The 15971-nt window shown below is 59.7% G+C and overlaps 1 protein-coding gene across 1 annotated transcript in view; it reads right to left on the bottom strand.

Moving 5' to 3' along the window:
• The window catches only part of ADCY5 (adenylate cyclase 5), a 138499-nt gene that overhangs the window by 9301 nt on the left and 113227 nt on the right, over positions 1 to 15971 (bottom strand). The window contains exons 12-19 of the mRNA XM_004606669.2: positions 14881 to 14968; positions 9220 to 9336; positions 8836 to 9000; positions 8177 to 8352; positions 6262 to 6300; positions 5061 to 5193; positions 2414 to 2677; positions 573 to 777 (exon numbers count right to left, since the gene is read on the bottom strand). Coding sequence (XP_004606726.2) covers positions 573 to 777; positions 2414 to 2677; positions 5061 to 5193; positions 6262 to 6300; positions 8177 to 8352; positions 8836 to 9000; positions 9220 to 9336; positions 14881 to 14968 — 1187 coding nt within the window. The remainder of the gene's footprint in view (positions 1 to 572; positions 778 to 2413; positions 2678 to 5060; positions 5194 to 6261; positions 6301 to 8176; positions 8353 to 8835; positions 9001 to 9219; positions 9337 to 14880; positions 14969 to 15971) is intronic.

Below are 15971 nucleotides of genomic sequence, written 5' to 3'. Positions count from 1 at the left end.
GCAGCTTTGCACATGGAAGCCCCCTCCCATCCCCCCACCCACAGGGTCCCCTGAGCACCACCAGGAGTGACCTCCAAGCAACAGCTGGAAGAGCCCCCGTGCACCACCAGGTGTGGCTCCAAAACAAAACTAGAAGGTAGGGAAGGATATCACTGCGCCACGTTTTTATTCTACTGACTGCTGAATGTGGATGTCTTTATGTAAGTCACCACCACACAGGACTGCCAGCTGCTGTGAGGGGCCACCAGGAGACCCCACGCTCCCACCCACAGCACCCCACAAAGCCTGTCGGGCTTCCCAGAGGGCACCAGGGAACATGGACACGCAGACCCCCACATGGACCCACCTCCAGGCCCCCAGGCAGCTACCCACACCTGAGCCCCGGCAGGAGCCCTGTGACATCAGCCTCTGCTTGAGCCAGGGAGATGTGGGGGTGGGGGGGATGGGAGGACAGGGGTGGGCTGGGGTGGGGTATGGGATGGAGTGGGGCATAGCATGGGCTGGCGGTGGGTGGGGGGGTGGGCTGGGGGGCATAGCTGGGCTGCGCGGGGCGGGGCAGGCTGGGCGCTCACCGATCTTCATCTGGAAGTTGTTGAAGGAGTGCTCGTTGATGTACTTCATTTGGTCCATCAGCTTCATGGCGAAGTCGGCCAGCGCCTTGATGTGGCTCTTGCCCGCCTTGTCGTAGGTGGAGTCGTTGAGGCCCGAGGCAGCCATGTAGGTGCTGCCGATGGTTTTAATCTTCTCCAGCTGCTTGAAGCGGTCCTCGCTGATGATCTGGGCAGGAGGAGCCCAGCCGGTCAGCTGCTGCCCCGCTCCCACCCCCTCACCCCGGCCACCCGCGTCACCTCGGGTCTCCCTGCCAGCAGGTCTGGGGGCTCGAACCCTTTCTCCCCTACATCACACCCAGAAGCTTCCTGCGTGCCCAGCAGGACGCTGCCTCCTCTCTAAAGAACCTTCTGGAAGCTGGCCACAGGCCTTTCAGCCAGTCTGGTCACCTCACTGCCACGAGTCTCATGGGCTTTTGGGCGACGCCCAGTCCCTGCGCTGCCACCCCCTCCTCCCCGCGCTCCTCACAAGCATTCCTGCTGGGCCAGAACCTCACACTCCTGCGACCCCAGGACCCAGCCTACTCCCAGTAGCACCCAGGAGGCGCTGCCCAGAGACAGAGGGTAAGTGGGGAGGGCGCGTCCCTCGCCATGGCGGTATCTTGTGGCACCTCTTCGCTTAGCCTGAGAAGCTGGGGCCTGTCTGCATGTCAGGAGGCCAGCCGGTCTGGGGCCCTGTCCACCCTGGATGGCTAGCAGAGCGGGGACAGTTGCAGGGCAGTCAAGGCCCTGACCTTGGGGTAGACTTCAGGGTCACCGCTGAGGAGAAACCCCCAGCAAGTGACTTCAGGACCACGGTCTCCGGGGCTGCAGGAGATGCCAAGGCACGAGGGGCACACGCAGGGCACGGACACGACGTATGGGAGAGGCATCAGAGGTGCCCGGCCCTTGGAGAAAGGGAAGGGCCAGAGGAGTGACAGGGCTAGGGTGGAGAGAGAGAGGAGCTGAGCTATTAGAACCAAGGCCTTGGCTGGCTCCGTGGGCAGAGCTGAGGGAGCCCTAAGCTGTAGAAATTCAAACTACCCAGGAGGCGGGCTGGGGGGGCGGAGAGAATCTAGGCCGAGGGACGGGGACACTGGGGTGGATAGGACATGGATTGTATGCCTGAGTCTCTGTTTAACAGCACTGTAATGCCATGGAGAAGACAGGAAAAGAAGAATGGGGGGGAAAGAAAGGGAAGGAAGGAACAGAGAGCGTGTTGGGGCTGGAGCGAGAGTCCAGAAGGGAGGGCGCTTGCCTGCATGCAGCCCACCCAGGTTCAGTCCCTCCACCCTGTATGGACCCTGAGCCCAGCAGCAGTGCTCCCTGAGTGCAGAGCCAGGCATAGCCCTGAGCCCACCAGTGTGGCCCCCAAATAAACACAACCTCAGAAGGAAAGCCTGCAAGGACCCCAGAACAGAGCCTGCCCTGGGACAGCCTCGCTCACGTCTGGGAGGGCGAGGGGGGTTCTCCTGCAGCCACAGAGGCTTCTCCCCCCACGCCCCCCCACCTCGGAGGCTCCCCCCACGCCCCCCCACCTCGGAGGCTCCCCCCACACCCCCACCTCGGAGGCTCCCCCCACACCCCCCACCTCGGAGGCTTCCCCCACACCCCACCTCAGAGGCTCCCCCCACACCCCCACCTCGGAGGCTCCCCACACGCCCCCACCTCGGAGGCTCCCCCCACACCCCCACCTCGGAGGCTCCTCACGCGCCCCCACCTCGGGGGCTCCCCCCACACCCCCCACCTCGGAGGCTCCCCCCACACCCCCCACCTCGGGGGCTACCCCCACACCCCCACCTCGGGGGCTCCCCCCACGCCCCCACCTCGTCAAAGTCAGCGATGATCTCGTTGAGCAGCCGCAGGCACTCGACGCCCTCGTTGTTGGCCTCCAGCTCCACGTAGAACTCGGAGAAGTTGGCGATGGAGGCGAACATGACGGCCACGCACTCGCACGACTGGTAGTACAGCTCGTCGTTGCGCCGCTCGCGCGCCAGGAAGTGTGCAGCCACGTCCTTGGGCAGGATGTTGTGCAGCAGCCGCCGGTTGTAGGCCTGCAACTCCTCCATCTCCTCCTTCTCCTCCGTGGCCTGCGGTGAGCGGGCGGCTCCGTGTCCAGTGCTCCGGGAGGGAGCCCAGGAGGGGCACGAGACTGACCATCCACCCAGAGGGCCTGGCGCCACCCCACGCGGCTCAACCCGAGCTTGCTTTTTAGTTTCCTACCCTGACCCCAGGGAGTTTTCACAGCCCTTGCTTCTGTGCTTTTCTATATAGTCATTGTATATGCTCATTAAATTTTTTTCCCTTAGTCTCAATTGTTTACTTTCATTATCTTTTAATGAATCACTGTGAGGTACAGTTACAGACTTACAAACTTTCATGCTTGCGTTTCAGTCATACCCTGACAGAGTACCATCCCTCCACTAGTGCCCATTCTCCACCACCAGTGCTCCCAGCATCCCTCTCATCACCCCCACCCCTGTGGCAGGGCATTCCCTCTTACTCCCTCTCCTTTTGTCAACCTGAAGCTTTCTGCATGAGCTCAGGGAATGCAGCCGTGGGAGCAGCGCCAAGAGTGGCCCCTGGGCATCGCCGTATGTGGCCCCCACCAGGAGAGGCAGTGCAGGTGGGGAGGCAGTTGCTATGCATGCAGCTGTGAGGGTGACCCTGTTCCAATCCCCAGCACCCAAGCGCAGAGCCAGGAAGAGCCCCTGAGTATATAACTAGGTGTGACCCCCACCCCTGCCCCCACCAAAATAAACGTTTGAGGGCTGGAGTGTTAGTACATGGGTAGGATGCTTGCCTCGCATGCACCCGACCTGGGTTTAATCCCCGACACCCCATGTTGTCCCCGGGAGCTGTCAGGAGTGAGTCCTGAGTGCAGAGCCAGGTGGAGCCTGAGCACCACCAGGTGTGGCCCCCAAACCAAAAAAAAAAAATGTTTGGTTTGGAGAGAGAGCACAGAGGTTAGACACCTGCCCGTCACGTGTGATCACGGGCACTCCAGAGTGACCTGAGCACTACCAGATGTGCCCCCCCCCGCCCCCCAAAAGAAAGCAGCCCGAGTGGCTGGCTTGCACAAACTGACCTGTCCTTTCCCGCCTTCCACCTGTTCCCATGGCAACAGAACACCCCTGCCCCCAGCCTTGGCCCCAGGGTCCTGCTGGGCCACCAGTGCGGTGACTGAGGCAGCCCAGTTTGGGTCCTGAGTGTGGGCCCCACGGCATGAAGCCAACAGGACAGTGCGGGACCCTCTGGAGGCCGAGAGAGGCTCCTGGGCTGGGAAGGAGCATCAGCCCCGCATTCTCAGGAGTCAGCGGCCACGGCCATGGCTCCCTCCTGGCCCTCCATGCGGGCACAGCACTCTCTGGAATGGGTCAGGATCACATGTGTGCATGAGCGTGATGCATACATGCGTGTGCGTGTGCTGTGCATGAGTGTGGATGCGTGTGTACGTGTATATGCGTGTGTATTTGTGTGCGTGCGTGTGTGTGGTGAATGCGTGTGTACGTAACGTGTATATGCATATGTATGTATTTGCATGGCTACACGTGTGTATACGTGTGTGTACATGTGTGTGTGTGCATGAGCAGGCCCCAGGGCCATGGACAGGATGGAGCCAGCCTACTCGGACTTCCCCTAATAAACAGGACCCCCCTCGTACTTCGTGCTTGAGTGCACACAGAATCTCCCCCATGGGCCAGGGGAGCAGCTGGCTCCAAGATGGGGTGCAGCAACGCAGCCCTTGTTTCCTTCCTGCCTCGCCAGCAAGAAGAAAGCCGAGGGGGCAGGCCTCTGGGTAGCTCCTGGGGGCTCCACCAAAGGAAGGGGATCACGGGGCTGGTCCCTCCTGTGCAGGCCTTCGAGGGACAGATGGGAACTATGCCCGCTGACCTCAGGGCACGGACCCCTGTCAAACCCGAAAGCCAGGGCACCCCAGCTCCGGGGCAAATGGGGCCTCCTGCCCCAGCCCCAAAGGCGGTGATGAGCAAGGCTGGGGGCCACGCAGGGCCTTAGGCTGACAGTGACCTCAGGCACTCTCCCCTGGGGCGGCCCATGGGGAACCGGGCGTAAGCCCTGTACATGATCCAGAGCATCTGCCCCCGCCCAATTCCTGGGGAATATAAACAGGGCAGGGCGAGAGGCTGAGATGGAGTGGAGTCCAGCCCCACTTGGGTGCCCAGCAAGGACCAGAGCTGAGACTCCCAGTGCCCTGGGGAGGGTCTCTGGCGCCCTCCAGCCCTGCTCTGGGTCTTCTGTGCACTTCCTGGCCTCGGCACTGACCTCACGCCCTCTGCACCATCCATTCGCCGCCCCCCCCAGACCTCCCCATTGCACACACAGACACCTCTGTCCACTTTCCTAGCATGGACTGCAAGTCCTCCGCTGGTCTCCCAGCTCCCCCTCCCTGCCTCTGGCTCCACTGCAAGCCCGCCTCTCCGGGGCGGGGCTAATGCGCTGTGGGGCACCCACCTGGAGTTTCCAGAGGAAGTCAAGGCGGGCAGTGGACTCCACCTGCTGGGCGTGCAGGTAAAGGGCCAGCACGAACACGGAGATGATGATGGGCGTCACCACCTTCAGCGCCACCTTGGTGGCATGCTCAGGGCTGCGGGAGGGAGACAGAGGCCCAGGCACCTCGGGGCAGGCTCTGAAGCCCCCTAAAGCCCCTTCCAAATAACCCCTCCTCCCTGGGCCTCCTGGCTCAGCAGGGGGAGGGGGGATGGCCCTGCAAACGGCCGAGCTAGGGACTGCCCTGGCCATCTCTGGGCACCCTGGGGCAAGGCCTCCTTGCCCCTGTGACAACAGCTGCATCTCAGGACTGTGGGGGAGTGTGGAAGTCACCACCTGCAAAGGCAGCCGGGCTCCCCAAAAAGCAGTGGCAACTGAGAGAGGGGGGTGACTCGTATCACCTGATTATGCCTCTGCTAACTTTATAAATAAACAGCACCAGAGACGTGGCACTGGGGCAAGGAGCTGGCCCTGCTCCCGCCATCCGGGTTCAATTCCTGATACTGCCAACGGTCCCCAAAGCCCCATCACGAGGGACTCAGCACGGGGCCAGGGGTACGCCCTGAGCAATGTCGGACGTGACCCAAATGCACTGTCACTGTCATCTGTTGCTCATCGATTTGCTCGAGCGGGCACCAGTAATGTCTCCATTGTGAGACTTGTTACTGTTTTTGGCATATCGAATACGCCACGGGTAGTTTGCTAGGCTCTGCTGTGTGGGCACAATACTCTCGGTAGCTTGCCGGGCTCTCCGAGAGGGTCGGAGGAATCGAACCCAGGTCGGCCACATGCAAGGCGACTGCCCTGCCCACTGTGCTATCACTATCCCAAACACAAACATGTGAAAAATAATCTTCATTAAAGGCAGCAATCGGGCAGGGGGTAAGGTCAAAGGGTTGAAGAACCATGCTTGGGCCCCAGGACTGCGTGGCCGCCCTCAGTGGCCCTCAGCGAGCTGGAGGGGGCCGTGGGCTGAGAGCACAGCGTGTGGCCACCAACACCCAAACCAGTAGTAACTGAGCACCTCAAAGCAGAGACTGCGAGCCTGTGCCCTGTGCCCGCTGCCCCCTCAGGAGCCCTGGGCACTGACCTGAGCCTGCTCCTTCACTGCCCAGCTGGCCACAAAGAGCCCCCACCCCGGTACGGCCGCCGGGTGCCCACTCACCACTGGGAGGTCCCGTTGTTGTTGCTGCTGCTGAAGTCTCTGTGGAAGGGAGTCGTGGGGGGCATTCAGGGCTGTTTGCCGGCTCACAGCACACCCCTAGCCCACTCTGCCCCCGCTCTGCCCCTGCTCTGCTGCCCCCACCCCCAGACCCTCGAAGGGAGCCCACTCCCACTAGCCTTTGCAGTCCCCATGATGACAAATCCCCCAGCCTGGCCTGGGACCCTCCTCCCACCCCCCCACCGGCCTCTCCCAGCCCTTCCCTGGCCCTGAGCTGGGCCGCCAGCAGCAGCCCCCTCCCTGCTCTGACCACACGGCAGTGCAGGCAGCGCTGGGGAGGGCCAGCGAGCACCAGGCTCTGAGAAAGCAGGAGAGCTCGCTGCGATTGTATACTGACAATGTGTTCAAGCAGCATTTCAGATAGAGGGGTCACGTAAAAATGTTCCCTGGGTAATAGAGAGACAGTAGAGGGGTAAGGCATTTGCCTTGCATGAAGCTGACCCAGGTTTGCCTTGATTTCTTTGTATTTTTGTTTTAGTTTGTGTTTTTGGTTTTGGTTTTGTATTACGCCAAAAACAGAAACAGAAAGTCTCACAGTGGAGATGTTACTGGTGTCCACTCGAGCAAAGTGATTAGCAATGGGATGACAGTGATACTTAGGCCACAGGGCTGGAGTGACAGCACAGTGGGTACGGTGTTTACCTTGCACACGGCCAACCGGGGTTCAATTCCTCCATCCCTCTCGGAGAGCCTGGCAAGCTACTGAGAATCCCGCCCCCACGGCAGAGCCTGGCAAGGTACCCGTGGTGTATTCGATATGCCAAAAACAGTAACAAGTCTCACGATGGAGACATTACTGGTGCCCGCTCAAGTAAATCGATAAACAACAGAATGACAGTGCTACAGTGTAGAGCATTGCAGACAGCCAAGCCAGGTTTGATCCTGGGACCCCATAAGGTCTCCGCCCACCATCAGGAGTAATTCCTGAGTGCAGAGTCAGCAGTAACCCCTGAGTATCACTGGGTGTGGTTTCAAAACCAAAATAAATAGGTAAATACTTTTGAAATGATGGGTAGATGGTAAACTCCTTTCTGGATCCAGAGAAAGCTCACTTGGATATATTTTCTCAGGTGACACAGATCTGGTACTCACATGTTGTACACTTTCTAGTGTGTGTATGTGTGTGTGTGTGTGTGTGTGTGATGGTGATCGCAGAGTGATAAATTAAATCCTATACATCAGACACTTCATATTTCCCTGCTGTGGGTATTTTTACTGGGTATTTAAATGAGGTTCAGGAAAAACAGCCAAATGTGTGTCTAGGGTTGAAGCTCAGACTCAGCCCTCAGGGTGGGCTCTCACCGGGCCTGCTCGGACCCTACTTCCACCCCCAGCGCCATGCCTGGGCCCCTGAACCCCACCAGGAGTGATCCCTGAGCACAGAGCCAGGAGTAGCCCTGAGTGCTGCTGGGTGTGGCCCAAACTCAAAACCCTAAATGAAAACAAAACTCAGCCTTCCAGAGCCTCCTGCCCTGGGTGGGGCTCTGGCATCTGCACCTGTCGCAGAGGCCCAGGCCCAGCTCCTAGGGGGGCACAGCATCCCCCCACCCCCCGCCGCCTCCCCAGGCAGCAGACAGGACGGAGACCAAGGCCTCTATGGCAGCCTGAGCCTGGGGCCCAAGGCGAGTCTCAGGAGATGGGAATTGACCTGGGCGCAGACGTTGTCCAGGGCCCGCTCAGCCTCGGTCCCGCCGGCCAGCCTCACCCAACCGGGGCCCAGGGACAAGGCAGGCGGGTGGGCGGGTGGCAGGTCTGATCAGCCTATGGCCACCCCCACCCTGGGGAGGCGAGGAGAGAAAGGACCCCAGAACCCGTCCCTTGGGGGCACCGGGGAGCAGCAGGACAGCCTGGCACGTACATGGCGTTGGCGGTGACCAGCAGGTCGGCGTTGTCGAAGAGCGAGACGCTGGGCACCTCCACGATGAGCACGTAGATGAGCTCGATGGCCAGCATGAGCGCCAGCTTCCCGATGCAGCTGATGTGCAGGAACACAGAGCAGGCCAGCAGGCTGAGCAGCACACTGTAGGTGAAGTACTGCGGCCGGTGGCCAGCGTCAGCACCCAGCTGGCCCAGCCCACACACCCGCCTGCCACTACAGGCAAGGAAGCCCTGGGGGCCAGGGCTGTGGACGGGACAGTCTGGCAGACACAGTGGCCTGGGCTGCTCCCTGGGGGCTCCCGACCCCCTTGCATGGGTGGGGAGCCTCTGCACAGGTTCTCTTGGGGCAGGGCAGGGGCTGTTGGCAAATTGGGGGTCCAGAAGGTGGGGTGCCCTGAGGTTCAGAGCAGGAACTCTGGATCAGATGACCTCTCCAGAGGCTCTGGGACTGCCCCTGACTAGCTGTGTGACCGTGGACAAGTCACTTCACTCCTCTGGGCCCAACTTCTTATCTGCCTGGGGCTGACCGGGCAGCGGCTGAGCCGGGTGTGTTCAGGACCCAGCCGGTGGGAGCACAGCTAGCAGCGTGGGTGGGGTGGGTGTGCGGTCCCGGAGCCCCCCTCCCTGCCTGCCCAGTACCTCGGGGAAGTTGCAGGTGGGCCGGGGGCTGCCGCAGAAGCCCTGCTCGTCGGCCAGGCTGTAGTTGACAGCTGAGAACACCACGTGGCAGGCGGTGACCTGGGCACTGCTGATGTTGTGCTCCTCTGCCAGGCAGCCCGACAGGTCCCCGGAGTTGCACATGAACTGGGGGCGAGCGAGGGTCCAGTCAGCCCTCCCACCCACCCCGAGAGGGGATGGGCAGGGGACAGGGAGCGAGAGGACGGGGGGGTGGGTGGGGGCGGGCTGGAGGTGTGCCCTGGCCCCTCCGCTTGGGGCAGGCCAGGGTACGCGGGGGTCTGGGGCCCCTCCCTGCCCCGCAGCGGGGCACGGAGCGGCAGCCCTCAGAGGGCCTGGGGCACCCACCATGTTGACGACAGCCGACAGGAACACCAGGATGATGGTGAACACCCCAACCAGAGTGCTGTTCATCTTGGACCTCACAATCTTCCTGGACAGGGTCTGCAGCCGGCTGGGGAACAGCTGCCCGGGGGCGGGGACAAGACAGGGTGAGTTCAGGGGCACCCAGCCCAGACCGAGGAGAGGGACTCCCTCCCCCACCCCGGCTCCTGCCAGGACCCCCGGGCCTTCCAATGGCCTCCCCCAGAGGCAACCCGCAGGCTCCAGATTCCATAGCAGGCGGAAGCGAGTCATCCCGGGAGTCTCGGGAGAGGAGAGGAGCAAGATGAAGGCTGAGAGAGAGCACGGGAGCGCCACTACCAAGTGCGGGAGCATCACAAGTCAGAGAGCATGGAAGCACCACCACCATGTGGGAGCATTTGACCAAGAAAACATGGAGCACCACTACCATGTGGGAGCACTCAACCAAGAGAACTTGGGAGTGCCATCAAGTGTGGGAGCACGAAAAGTCAGAGAGCATGGGAAAATTGCCACCATGTGGGAGCACTCAACCCAGATAGCATGGGAGCACCGCCACTGAGAGTAGGAGCACCATAGTCTGATTGCACAGCCTCCGGCGAGTGCCACAAATGGGCAGGCTCTGCAGTCAGGCAATACAAGAGGCTCCCATCACCGCAGTAAGGGGGTTATTAAACCCATAAACCAAAGACCACACTCCACCAAATCTGATGCAACTGGCCGTGTCCACTGAGTCCTAGTGTCTCAATCAGTCTAGACGGAAAAAGCAGTTACAGAGGAGTCTGGACAGAGACAGGACAGTAGGCAGGGCATGTGCCTGGCATGTGGCTGATCCAGGTTTGATTCCTCCCGGCACTGCATGCAGTCTCCAGGGACCCACTGATCCCTGAGAGTGGAGCCAGGAGGAAGCCCTGAGCACCGCTGGGTGTGGCTTGCACACCAGCAAACAGCAGGGTAGCCAGCGGGCAGCGTGGCCCTGCAGAGGGAGGGGGCTCCCGTCCGAGCGACTCTCCCAAATGAGGCACTTGGCTTTCTGAGAGGGACGCAGTCTCTGCCCAGTCTTTGGAACTCAGCCGTGGCAATGTTTTCTTATCTAGGACACCGAAAGCACAAAGGGAAAACCAGACACACTGAACCTCACCCAGGGGTTAAGATGTTGGACTAAAATTAGACTAAAATGAGACTGTGTAGAAATGAAAGCAGAGCGATAGAGCAGGGTAAGGTGCCTGTTTGCAGAGAGCTGATCCCGGCTCTATTCCAGGCATCATATCCCAAGCACCTAGTATCCTGAGTACAGAAGCAGGAGTAAGCCCTGAGTACTGCCAGGTGGTCCCTGAACCAAAGAAACCCCCCCAAAGGAAAGTAGTATTGATTAGGCCGTGGAAAAACTGAAAGCTTCCTCATAGCGGGAGGGGATGTATAGGGGCACAGTGGAGTGCAGCCCCAAATAGTGAAGCCCCAAATAATGTCACCCCCCTCCCCCCCATGGAGCGGAGTGATATCAGGGAAATGCAAACCAATACCACCCCGCCCCTTCACGCCCACTCAGGTGGCTGCAACCCGAAGTTGGACAGTAACAAGTGCTGGTGAAGAGTGAGAAACTCCGGCAGCACCGTCAGATGGAAGGCAGCCGAGCACGTGCACAGAAGCCGCAGCTCCTCCATCCAGTTAACGAAGGAGCTGCTGGTTTACCCCGAGGGTTGGAAGCGGCAGTGGCGACAGTGTTCTGGAAGTAGACAGAGGTGACACTTGCCCAAACTGAATGCCCTCTTCATAAGCCAAGGAACGCTTTCTTTTTCAGAACAAAGTTTTCCAGAAGGAGGATTCCCTCCAGACCTGAGAGACAGAGGGAGGGGGCAGCTCTGGGCTGCAGGGCGAGGGGGGCAAGGGGAGGGCTGGGACAGAGGTGGGTCCCCTGCCAGCCTCCACAAGGAAATGCGGGACGCAGAATGGTCAGAGAGGAACTGAGAACAAGCTTGCTGACCAAAACTGATGCACGAGGTGAAGTCAGTAAAGCCGAAGGCAGAAGTGATTTTCACCAGCTTGAATGGTGGAACCAAAGAAATCACTGGACCCAGTCCGTGAGTGGAGCTGGCCAGCACCGGGAGGAGATAAGCAGAGCCACCCTCCACACCCCCGACCTGTCGCCCCCACTTCCCCATCCCTCCCACCCGGCTCGGGAGCAAATTGGAGAACACAAGTTAAACGGATCAGCGAAGCTCACGTGTGCCAGTGTCAAGTTGGCGGGTAACAAGTGGCAGGTGACAGAGGGTCACACTCAGGTCACTTCAGACCTGAGACAGACAATTAAGAGGCTCAGACAAATAAACAGTGATTTTGCCTCTATGTGTAACTTTTAAAAGGAAATATTTCCAGAGAGAAAAGATGGCATAGAGGTTAAGGCACCTGCCTTGTGTGCAGCCAACCCTGGGTCAGTTCCTGGTACCACACCATTCCCCACTGAGCACTGCTGGGAGAAAACTGTGAGCACCACCGGACAGAGCCCCAAAGCAAAACAAACAAATAAACAGAAAGATTTCTTTGGGGCTTCAGCAAGCTTCTCATGTGCCCTTTGAACTATGGTTGTATTTACTTTATTGTGGTAAAAAATTGTATATGATGAAATTTGCCACTTGATTGCAATTAAAATCATTTATTGCCATTCCCTGCAATTCAATTCAAGTCTGAATTGCAATTCAGAGGCAGGCATTACCCATATGCTCGTGTGAAACCATGACGAGTGTTTCCACAACCCTCTCACCTCGGCAAGCAGAAAATGAGTCAGGGGCTAGAGCGACAGGACAGCGAGTAGTGTTTGCCCTCCATGCAGCCAACCCAAGTTCGACTCCTGGCATTCCCTATGAGCACCGCCAGGAGTAATTCCTGAGTGCAGAGCCAGAGGCACCCCTGAGCATCCCTGGGTACCCCCCCAACAAACAAGCAAACAAAAACATAAAAAAGAAAGAAAGAAACTCCGAGTCATTCCTGAGGCTCCTGGTCGGCCACACAGTCTCTCCTACACCTTCACTTCATGCATTTGCCTCTCGAGGTCTCACACCAAATGGAACCACACAACACAGCGCTTGTATCTGCCACCACTCAACACTGGGTGGGATTCATCCACACAGAGGTGACCCATCTGCAAGCCTCGCCTTGCCATGGATGAGGGAAAGCCACTGCACGGAACGACCGCTGCATCGTCTATTCCTGTCGGGCTCTCTCTTCCTCTCTCCCTCCCTCTCTCTCTCCCCCCTTCTCTCTCCCTCCCTCTCCCTCCCTCTCTCTCTCCTCTCTCCCTCCCTCTCCCTCCCTCGCTCTCTCTTATCTCCCTCCCTCTCCACCCCCCTTTTGGGTCACACCACCTGCCGTGAGCTGGGCTGACTCCTGACTTCTGGTGGGGTCCGGGGGCCATCTGGGGTGCTGGGGATTGAGCCTGGGCTGGCCACGTGCACAGTGAGTGCCCTATCGTGTCTCTCGAGTTCTCTCTTGAACAGAGTCCTCTCTTTCCCTCCCCTCATTTCCACATGAACATATCTTATTTCATTGTCTCCTCCTAAAAATTCTTTCCTGTGAGGGAAGGTGGCAGACTCGGTAAGCCTGGGAAACATTTAGGCCTGACTTTCCTTTCCTACAAAAAGCAATGCCTTGCTCCAACCTGGATGCTCTGTCTGGGACCCCGGGGTGTCAGGACCATCTCCCACGCCGTGCAGAACAAGTGGGACTGGGGTGTGGTTCGAGACCCCAGCTCTGTGCTATGCAGGTGTTCACCACAGACTGCCAGTCTGAAACCGTCCCTGGGACTCCCCTGGATGCCCAACTGGCTGGAGAGGAGGCGGGGACTCCTCTCTGTCCCCAGGGACCCCCCTCAGTACCCATAGTTGCTTCTCCAGCCTGGCAGCGGACAAACGGGGTTCATCGGCAAGCGCAGGGAGGGGACCAGCACGCGTGGAGCCTGGGGAGCCTGTGATCGGGGACAGGCGTGCACACCATGCACGGAGCAGCCGTCAGACGGGCCCTGCTTATTCCTTTCTGAGAATCGTTATGGAACCGCCATTTCTGAGAATCGTTATGGAACCGCCATGAGTTGTGCAGTTATTCGTGACTGAGTTTCAGTTGCAAGCATTCGAGCACCCGTCCCCTCGCCACTGTCTCCAATTTCTTTTTTCTTTTTTTTTTTTTTTTGCATTTTGGGTCACACCCGGCGATGCTCAGGGGTTACTCTTGGCTCATGCACTCAGGAATTACTCCTGACAGTGCTTGGGGGACGATATGGGATGCTGGGAATCGAACCCGGGTTGGCCATGTGCAAGGCAGACACCCTCCCTGCTGTGCTATCGCTCCAGCCCCACGCTTATTCCTTTCCTTCCCTTTAGGCACTGGCGTTTGCAAGACTGTCCTGAAAGGGTCTCCTTCATCTCTACCCCCTCCCCACACCCAGTCTTGCCCAGCGTGATACTTCCCGCCACCACTGTCACAGTGTCCCTCCTCTGCCCTCCCTGCCTGCCCCCCTTGTGGCAAGCGCCCACTAAGGACCACTCCTCCGGGCCTCCCCTTCTCTCGTCTCTGGCCATTATCACCCACCAGTCGTTTCCATCCCGCATATGTGCGTGATCATTCTGTGCCTGTCCCCCCCTCTGACTTATCTCACTCAGCACGGTCCCCTCCATGTGCACCAGCAGACTGCCCGGAGGGCACTGCACTGCCTCTCTGCAGTCGTCGGGCCTCTAGGGAGCCCTGAGCGGGGTGGGGGGGGGGGGCAGAGCTTTCTGGAACCAGGCTGGCCTCATCAGGGAGTCCTGAGGCCCGAGGAGGAGGGGGAGGGTTGGTGCCCGGGCGAATGGGACTGTGCATGCGTCTATAATAGGCCAGAGGGGCCGGGGAGGGGCCAGGCAATGCCCACCCTGCAGCCCTGCGGCCAGAACTTGCCCTGCGGGGCCTCCCTCTGCCTCTGCCTGAGGGACCACCCTCCGGGGCCAACTGCAACATCAAGTGCTTTCCTGTGCCCCCACCCACCCACCCAATGAGGACGGGGCCACCAGAAGTAGCAGCAGCAGCACCTCTAACCACAAAGCTTCACAAAGGCTGATGAAGATGACCAACACGGGGCCAGAGAGGGCGCTAGTGCCGAACCCGGTTTAATCCCCGGCATCACACATGGTGCCCCGAACCACCAGGAGTAATCCCTAAGCACAAAGCCAGGAGGAAGCCCTGCACACCGCCAGATGTGGCCCTGCATAATTAAATTCATTATCATTCTTATAACTTAAAAATAATTAAAACAAATTAAAATGACCAACATAGGGCCAAAGGGATTACGGCACCTGGCCCAGACCCATCACCACACGGGGTCCCTGGGGCCATGCGAGGAGCAGCCTCTGAGCACTGCTGGGTGACCCGTACCCCCGCTCCAAGTGAGGAAACGGGAGAACCAACACAGACAAGGTCAGGCTGACCAGCGCCCCCAGCCCCACAGTCCGGGCAGGGCCAGCTGTGAGCAGGGATGTGTCAGGCCAGGCGGGCATGAGGCTCTGACTGTGGCCCCAGCAAGGACAACAAACTCCTCCCCCATGTGCTCCAGACCCCAGGCCCCTGGGCGGGCCCCAGAAAGGGTGAGGACTGGGAGGAGGGGAGGAGGGCGCCTGGACTCACCTTCACACAGGAGTAGATCACAGACACGAACACCACTGAGGTCAGCAGCAGGAAACAGGCCAGGTAGAAACTCAGCATGAAGAGAGAGCTGCAGGGCGGGGGAGGCGTTCTGGAGGGTGGGCTGGCGGCCACGCCATCTGCCATCTGTCCCCTCCGGAGGCCCCCCGGCTCGCTGACCCCGCCCACTGCCCCTCCCCTCCCTCCCACACTCCCTGGGGAGTGGGCACAGCTCCGAGCACTGATTCGGGACCCTCCCGCTTCATTTAGCGTGGAAGGACACGCTGTGAGGTTCCCCTGGCCTGTCCCTCCTGGTATGAGGAATAACCGGGGCTGCAGGCTGGGCCTGCGCATTGCCCACAGTCTACCCAGGTATTGCCCACAGTCTGCCCCCCCTGTCCTGCTCGGAGCATGGTCTCCCTGCGGTCGTTAGCAGAGAGGTGGAAGCACCCAGCCACCTCCCTTCAGAGGCCAATCACGGGGGAGCTGAAGGTCCCCCACGGGCCAGAAGTGCCCAAAGAGCTGCTAGTGACCTCCCAGCCCAGCTGGAATCTCCCCCAGGCCTGCTCGGGGCTGCATGCTCCCTCCTCCTCCCTCCTAGGGAAACTGAACAGCCTGGAGAGGCCAGTCACTGCCGCCCAGCCGAGGCCAGCAAAGGACTGGGGCACCCAGAGGCAGCAGCCAACTCCTGCGCCCGGCCTCTCCAGGAATCAGAGCTTAGCTTGTCCGCTTCAAACACACGGATGGAGCCCGAGCCAGGTGGAGAACCATGTGGGCTCCCCGGAGGTGGCAGGTGAGCCCCACACTGGCCCAAACAGAGCCCCGACAGCCAAAACCCTCCACACTACAGTCCCCAGGGCCAGGCTCCACCGCCCAGGACGAGCCTCGTCCAGAAACTGATCTGCTGACAAACCCAGGTATGTGGGCCTTGTGACCGAAACCTCCAGGCTGGCACAGAGTCAGAGATGGGAGACCTCCCACATCTCCCTGTTCTCTGCGAGCCTGCCAGTCACACCCACAACTGCCTCCAGCACTAAATAAACTCATTAACCGGCCATAATCCAGAGATTCACCAATAAATCTTGAAGAGATCA

The sequence above is a fragment of the Sorex araneus genome, chromosome 2 (genome assembly GCF_027595985.1).
Source record: "Sorex araneus isolate mSorAra2 chromosome 2, mSorAra2.pri, whole genome shotgun sequence".
In the NCBI taxonomy this organism is placed as follows: Eukaryota; Metazoa; Chordata; class Mammalia; order Eulipotyphla; family Soricidae; genus Sorex; species Sorex araneus.
This window is presented reverse-complemented; position numbering and strand designations above follow the sequence as displayed.